Here is a 9,098-nt window from a genome sequence, read left to right as displayed (position 1 = left end):
TGGAAGTCTTGAAGCAATTTTACAGCTGAATCGACGGAGCAGAAAATTGAATCGAGAAGATATTCGACCAACCGTCCTTAAAACAATTATTTACAAAGCAATCCACAAAACCGCTGTACTTGGGTAAATACGCATTGCTAATATTTCACAAACGAAATCTTCTTGTTGAGATTGAATGTTTCGGTATGACCAGCTTGGCGCGCCATAGACCAGCATGATCGATGCTTAAATTAAGTGTCGAACATTACAGACATAGCGTTTACACATTCTGCTATTCTATGAGCTCGATACACAAACACTAATTTAGTTTACGATGATAGAAAACGAACAGTACAACATTTGGTGCGTGCGTTCTAAGACTGATAATAATTGCTCGGCTTTAGTACGCGCGCGTGAAATTTGTGACCCTCGTCATAGTTGACATCACTACCCATGGACACCATCCATGCCACAACATCATTCTCCTGCGTAAGGCGCGCATGATATTAATGATGTTACATTGCGTATGGAGGAGATATCACGATTAACAAATGTAAATAAACTTGATACGACGATATCAATATTCCATTTCAATTTATGAAGATTTAATTTATAAAGTAATACAATGTCTAATATATAATGCCCGTCATCTCTGCTAGGTCTTAAGAGACTGGCTTACAAATGGTACAAGACAGATACCACACCAACACAGTATCTTACTTATAACACTGACGAACTAATAATTACTTCATTTTTAAGTTAATACTTAAGTAATGCTTATTTTTTTAAGTGTATTATGTTATGCATTTTATGTCGTACATTAGTTATTCAGTAAATATTAAGTACTCTTTCTTGCTAACAAAATTAATATATTCATATATTGTCATTTATGATATGGGCGTGGTTAGGTCAAATGTCAATGTGTAAGTGATTTGTTACGACTACCCATCATTAAAGCTTGGTTCTCATCAATTGGACGCAATGGCGTGCGCGCAACGGAATGGCGTACGCGCAACGCAAGTGAGTTGACCAATCACAAGCGACAGTTTGGTTTGAGTGGGAACCAAGCTTTATTGTGCTATTACGTCACCAACAATATAATATTATAATACACAGCTGTAATACTTGAATGCGATAGTTAAGCTTATCATTGCACAAAATAATTAAATATATACAAACATTCAAAAAATTAGAAACCGCTATACACATTCATTATAGAAACAAAATATAACAATTTACAAACGTTTTTTAAAATTACGGAATGATAGTTACGGAAAGGCTTCGATAGATAAATTAACTCGACGGGCCGTAATTTGGTCCGATACGGTACTTATTGGTCCGATACGGTAATTATTGGTCCGATCGTATAAAGGGTACAAAAGGTGGGGTATTTATTGCATCAAATTAGTATTGTTAAACATATTATTACAACTTCAAATATTGTACGTCCAGAAATCATTGAAAATAACAAGCGCTTAGCGATATTTCAAATATCTGATAGGCCTACTGCGCATGATCATGTGTTTGCGCGTATACATTCAGACGTTTATATGCCCGAACCTTTTGATATGATTTCACTCAAACTTCTGAATTTTATTTATTAATTGTAATTTTGTGAACGGCGTACAACTGGAATGTGGGTTAACAACAATAGCAAGATGTATACGTTACATAAATTATTCGGACGCCATCTTTCATTTGATACTTCCCTCTCGATCAAAGGCAAAACATTGCCAAATCAAAAATGTTACATCATATCAGTCTATGACGTCATCGATGGATGCATTCAGTAAACATTTGGCACACAAAAATGCGTTCGATAATGCGTTACAAAGCGAGTTTAGAAACGCGTTGGATTTGATCATTTCAAACATGTCCACCGCGTCACACTATGCTGGTTAAACACTATCTGTTGTAGCATCATCTAACTCGGTGATGACGGCGGAGATGAGCCCTCTTCGATTGAGTTCATTCTCAATCTAGTCTCGAACTGGTCTCGATTCCTTCTTCTTTTCGTCTCCATGAAACACGCAATCACAAAGAAAATCAGAGGTACGAAAATAACTGCCAGCCCGATGCCTATAAGCGATGGTCGCTTTTGCCCGCCGACCATCGCCAGGAATAGGCCTAGAAAAAAAAAGAAAACACGGTATTATTATGTTTATAAATTTTGATTTGGTTCCATAATACACCCCTCATCAACATCGCCACATCAGTCTTATTGACATCGTCATGCATCGTATCAACATATCAGAATCTACCTTAGCAAAAAATAAAGCTTGGTTCCCACTAGCGACGCAACGCAAGGACGTAACGCAACGTAAGTGATTTGACCAATCACAAGCGATGGATTATTTGAACAGTGGCTTGTCATTGGTCAACTCGCTCGCGTTGTGCGTACGTCCTTGCGTTGCGTCGCTAGTGGTAACCACGCTTTAGCGCGCGATCATAATGATAATGACGGTTGAATCGTGACTCACCGAGAGGTAACACAAAGACGAAGTAAATGCATACTAGGATTCCAAGTGCTAGACCTTGTCCACAACATAGACCACCGCAGCAACGTTTCTCTACAAAACAAAACGATTAAAAAAACATTAATTTATACGTGTCAGGCGTGTTCGTCCATAAAATCATCATCTTCCTCCTTCTCAGCTGTTGTCTGTCCACTTCAGGACAACATCGCGCCATGCGGACGCCATTTTACTCTGTCTCCAGCTTCGTTGTTCCATAAAAATAACATAAAACTAATACATTATTCTTATTTTCTCAATGCTTGTTCCAATTCACTCGATTGTACACACTATACGTTATCTATCACACTCCTTAAACATAATTGATTGATTGATCACTTTGTTTCAGACTAAAAAAAAGGAATTCTCCTCGTGGCCAACATGTTACTATAACATGCACTAGGTGCTTTGGTAAGCCTCTAGCAACATTCTCATTGAATAATAATTTACAAACAAGTGTTTAGGTGAATTTAGGCCATCATCATTATTGCCATAGACAAAATGTGGTAAAGAAAAAATCATGCAGATTTTTCCTCCATGACAGAACAGAGTAATGCAAACATTAATATGTAATGTTCATAAAACAAAATGTTACAAATTATCATAAACAGTACGATTGATTCCGACCATAAATTGACATTGTGTTTTTTATGATAGTTCAATGTGCTGTGTTAAACAAGACTAAGATTAAGATTAATACAATATCCCCATCATCGGATTAACGTCCACGGTTCATATTTATCATAATTAATTCTAGACATCTGGTGAATAATTGGTTTTTTTTAGACATTTCACGGTTTTATGTTTTTCTCACGCATGTTAAAACTGATGTGTAATTGTACGCGCAATGCGAATGGCACGATGTGTAATTGTACGCGCGCAGTTCGAATGGCACGATTTATAATTGTACGCGCGCAGTGCGAATGGCACGATGTGTAATTGTACGCGCGCAATGCGTTCCTTCTTCGTGATATCACTGACATAATGCTGATAAATAAACCAATCCAAACTAATTATTAACGGTCGTGAAATAGCCTACTTTGATTTGTAAAATCTCGAAAGTTGAAATGGTTTTACATAATCAGTTGTAGTCCTGTATAATGTTACATAATCCGATGACACGACGTGGTATTGAATAATGACATTTATATTTGAATTTAATTTCAGTTGCTCTCTCTGTTTGCCGGTTATTTAAAATACATCACGTCAATAGTATAATTCAAAAAGGAATTTATTCACGTTCAGGTACTGTATGAACAGTCCGTGAAAACATTTATTTTGTGAATCTGATCCATGCATAAATATCAATGATGTGCATTGTATACAAAAGTTACTGTTTGTAGCACGCGTTTAAACATCGATAAAATTTGTGGCACGCGTTTAAACATCGATACAATTTGTGGCACGCGTTTAAACATCGATAAAATTTGTGGCACGCGTTTAAACATCGATACAATTTGTGGTACGCGTTTAAACATCGATGAAATTTGTGGCACGCGTTTAAACATCGTTGAAATTTGTGGCACGCGTTTAAACATCGATGATAACGTTGTACGCGTGCGTAGACTTTGTGACTGTGATGAAGTAATATAGTTATCAGACATAATTATATTGACATCAAACATCAATAAAAAAGAATTATTAATAAAATATGTAGGAATGTATATGTACTGCCTCATTTTATTTATGCTAGCTTTATTATATAACCAATACACAACATCATTGTCACTTTGATTTAACGTACCCAGAAAATGTTATATCGCCTAGCAGCGATACTTTATTTGTATGTCGTCGTTGTCGTTTAAGTAGTCATAAATTATATCAAACCATTCTAATGAAAACGAATATTGATCAGGATTACGTCACAGTCACGTGGTTACCTTGCATTGTAAACAGCAGTCTAATTTATGTAGGCCTACAAAACATAGGTTTTTAACTGAGAATGTTTAGGATTTGTAGGGGCCTACACTGATTGTGAAACGGTCATTTCTTTAGTTTGCAGAATTAAGCAACGATGAAATAAGGTGTGTTTTATACAACTTGCATTTTATTAACCTTCCCATACCCAATTCAACCTCTGGACTACAGTTTTAAATATTTTAGTAATATCTTAGATGTAATTAACAAACGGTCGTAGTTTGCAAAGGAGCCAATGTAAATAATGTGATGAGTATGAATTAGGAATTACATGGTCTGAGTAAATTATGTTATCTAAGCACTTGCTTAATACCACTTAAGTTCACACACGTTCACATTAAAATGCTGTAATTTAGTACGCTGTCAATCGAGGAAACGAAACGCGAGAAAGTAGGCAAAATTACTGGTCTTAACAGAAATAGAAACAGTTCTTTGAAATTGTTTTACTGCTGATGGTGGCGTGCTTAAGTCGTCAATTAAGTATACACTTTAGCGGCAATGAAAATTGAATAATAGTTTCATTTACGTCTTAATGGTAAACTCTTAAAATCAAAGGCTATAATTTAGCTGTCTGAAATGCGCATGCGTGTAATAATAGACACAAATCAATAATTCCTTTAATAATGTTTGGTGTCATTTGTACATTTTAGCTTGGCTGGCACTTTTGGACGCAGCGCAATGACGTAAGCGCAACGTTTGACCAATCACACCGCGATCCGAACTGTCGCTTGTGATTGCTCAAATTACTTGCGTTGCGCGTACGCTCTTGTTTTGCGTACGTACGCGTGCATAAGTGGAAATGAACCACCAATTGACAAAAAGTTATTACATATTATTGTCTAGGGGAGTAATACCATAGGCAAGTGTTACAAATCTATCTATTGCTTCCAAAACACAAAAGTTATAAGGAGAAGTGTTTATAATTATATTATCAGGAACATTTTCCTGCAATATTTTGTTTATGAATAGAGCATCTATGAAACTAATCAGAATTACTGAGTCCAGGCAAGACCTGCTCACATAACATTAATAGCGCGCGTTTAATGATATGAAAGTCACATAAAAAGACATACTAATGATGTAGGAGGCTAGACAGCTGAAGCGTGCTTCGTTTAATAATCTACGTTTTGCAATATATCAAGTGGTGATGTAGCAATAGAGCACGTATTTATAAGACCAATGAAACGTAGTTATAGTGTCTTACGACTGTTTTTAGTCGTTATCATTATTTTGTAGATATTGCATTAAAATATTATGAGTGTTATTTCTTTATTTTGATAATTACAAGAATTATATTTATTTAAACCATCCGGGTTCTTTTTTCGTCGTCAACATATCATAGCAAAAAAAATCTTTTTGTTTGAAAGAAATGCGAAAGATGTAAAGAGATATTAGGGATGCGGTGATTCTAAGGAGATCCCTAAATATATCTTGGATATAAGATACAAATGGGAAAAAACAATATTATATGATAAATGCCAACAATCCAGCTGTAAATTGTAATGGTTATTTGATACTTAAAGTAAATTGGTCTCATCTTAATTGGCTAGTGCTTAGGGAAACCATACTTTAAAATATTGCAATGCGTTGTGTGGAACACAAAGCGATTTAAATAAACTAATAGACCTACATACATTAATATTTAGTTTTAAATGCAGTATATATAATAATACAAGTATACAACAATATACAAATTATCATCAGATATTGGCTATAATGTACGTGCTACACATTAAGCATTGTCGAAACCGTAATTAACTGAGTACACACTAAAAAGGGAAATCCCGATATATTCCAGAAAATTTAATTTCATCAATGAATTAGAATTGACAAATGAAAATGATATGCCGATTTTAAGGCTTGGTTTTTCACTTAAACGCAGCGCAGAAACGTAGGCGCAACGCATGTGAACTACCCAATTACGAACGACAGTTCGAATCATATTCTGTGTCGTGATTACTACTAATCTTGGTTTTTCACTTAAACGCAGCGCAGAAACGCAACGCATGTGAACTACCCAATTACGAACGACAGTTCGAATCATATTCTGTGTCGTGATTACTACTAATCTTGGTTTTTCACTTAAACGCAGCGCAGAAACGCAACGCATGTGAACTACCCAATTACGAACGACAGTTCGAATCATATTCTGTGTCGTGATTACTACTAAGCTTGGTTTTCTGACTAGGACGTAACGCAAGGACGTAAATGCAACGCAAGCGTGTTGACCAATGACAAGCGAAAGTTCGAATAATCCATCGCTTATGATTGGTCAACTAACTTACGTTGCGTTACGCACGTCCCTGCATGCGATGCGTCCTAGTGGTAACCAAGATTTAAGTATTGGTTGAACTGATTGTCTATTACGTAGCCTATACCAAACGACGACAGGTTAACAAATATGCACACGGTATTGTTTCCCGTGAGGCCAGAAATGTCGCTAAACTAACACTGATTGTGTACCGTGTGTAAACACAGATTTTCAAACATTATTATATTATTAAGTGATAGGCTAGGCTTTCACCTATATACACGACTGACAAAAATATCGTTGATCAGAGCCTATATCGTATTTGGCAGAAACGGTAAAATTAAGGATGTTCCACTGCGCGCCGCTCCCTCAAATCATATAATACCGTCTACCTGATTAAGGCATAGTCAAATAGGGCTGTCATCACTACTAAACCGTGTTGAGGTGTAAGTTGGAGTCTATATATTAATTTTAATGCTCCGATCACCATCATTATCATCGTAATCATTATCATGTATCATAATCATTATCATATTGTCTCAAATTCCATCGAATGTTTATTTTCTTCAGCCTCGGTGAATAATTGTCTTCTGTTTGTGTATAATCAGAAAGCCAACACTCGCTTAGAAATAACAAGACAACGAATCGACAAATATCGATCCACTACATTCCCGCGAGATGAATATTATAATAACAACCACACACAGAACATGTTTTAATTTAAGTAATAGGTTTCAAAGCTTATGACGTCATTATCCTTTTAAATCGGGAGGATATCGGAATGAGACAGTCGTGTCAAAGGGCCGTGTGAACGCATGTTTACTACATACATACGAATCAATTTATTTTAAGCAATTTACGAAGGGTGATGATTACCAGTGAATGTATTAAGTGGCTGTTGTAACGTAGTGATGACTGTGTTCAATGAGTAATTATGCGTACATACCCGATAGCATCACATTTATTTGTTCCAGAATAAATTTGCTTTTGGGTCTTGTTCAAATATTTATATCTGTGAAAACTATACAATTTAATATTACAAGCATGGACGTGCTTAAGTGAAAACATTAAGGTCATTAATTAAGAATTCATTGAGAATCTGTTTTCATATTCTGTTTCCCGATTCTGGGGTTTTTCAGTAGTGCTTTTGAGTTGAGTTCAGAATAATATATGAACATTACTAGACAGACACTCCATCATGCCCGCCGATGTGGAAAAAAACATGTTTTTCGTGGGTGTTTTTAAACAATGTAAAAATGCTAATGAAATGAATAGATGCGTATAACACGTTTACATATTAAACGTAGTAAAATTATATTCCAATATCTTCTCATAGCAATACTAATTTGTTCATATAGTTAATTATAATGATTCACTAAAAATAGCGTTATAATGTTTGTTTGATTGCGAGGAGTTTAACATAATAAATATCAAAGGCGTGCTTCAGCTGTTCGTTTCCGAACAAATATTTTGTTAGGAATAAATCTATATTTTACATGGATTTTTTTTTTGTAAAAGAAACCAAATAATATTAAATATTATAATAAGAGGATATTATATTTTAATTATAAAGAAATGTGTTTATAACCATCAGACCGTAACCAAGCAATCGTGAAGATACTTAACATAAATTGTTCATCGCATATCCGATATCATAAATCTATCGCAAAAATGTAATTTATTATTTATTAACTGATATATTTAACGTTAAATAATAAATGTAAACGTTTTTTTATATTTTTATATAGTGAATACTTAAACATACCTTGTCTGAGAGACTTGTAGACGACTGTAGTGTTGGTATATGCTCCCGGCCTCGCCATGTTGGCCTGCCTTTCTACCGCGTTCGCATGGTGTGTGACGACGGTTTTCTCAATACGAATCGTTACGTTTAACTTACACGCCTCCGCGAACAACAAGAAAACGTCTCAACTGACATGCGCCAGTCACGACAACGTCACAGCGAAAATAAAAAACTTTAAGATGGATACAATTATAATTCAGACGGGACCAAAAAATAGAACACCGTGATGTGTTTTCTAGCCTAAGACTGTGATCAAGTTTGGAGTTAGGAGCTGTAAGCTATATAGCAGGACAATGGAAATTGCTTTATGGCGATGTATGCAGATTGTGATGTGTTTTATTGATGTGCTACTGGCCATAATTATGGAATAATGGAAAGGTCATACAGCGGTTAAAAGAAAACAATAGATTTATAATTCGTAAACCTTTGTTATAAATTATCGGCAAAGCAAGTCATTTTAAAATGATCAAGACATAAACAGCGCCGTAATTAAGTGTGAAGTGCGCGCGCTGGCAATGGAGAAAGTGTGCGCGCTAGCAATGGAGAAAGTGCGCGCTAGCAATAGAGGAAGTGTGCGCACGCAGTCTATTAGAATGAGTTGACTATATTTTAATTGGTTAATAAAATACATTTA

General features: G+C 35.5%; 1 protein-coding gene across 1 annotated transcript; it reads right to left on the bottom strand.

Annotated features, from left to right (window-relative positions):
- Positions 1-562: 562 nt before the first annotated feature.
- Positions 563-8,544, bottom strand: LOC144856265 (uncharacterized). Its single transcript, XM_078714210.1, has 3 exons — positions 8,426-8,544; positions 2,460-2,549; positions 563-2,106 (listed from the first exon to the last, which is right to left on the bottom strand). The coding sequence occupies exons 1-3, from the start codon at positions 8,481-8,483 to the stop codon at positions 1,904-1,906; spliced, it is 351 nt and encodes a 116-aa protein (XP_078570336.1). The 5' UTR covers positions 8,484-8,544; the 3' UTR covers positions 563-1,903.
- Positions 8,545-9,098: the final 554 nt, after the last annotated feature.

The sequence above is a fragment of the Antedon bifida genome, chromosome 11 (genome assembly GCF_963402885.1).
Source record: "Antedon bifida chromosome 11, ecAntBifi1.1, whole genome shotgun sequence".
Taxonomy (NCBI): domain Eukaryota; kingdom Metazoa; phylum Echinodermata; class Crinoidea; order Comatulida; family Antedonidae; genus Antedon; species Antedon bifida.
This window is presented reverse-complemented; position numbering and strand designations above follow the sequence as displayed.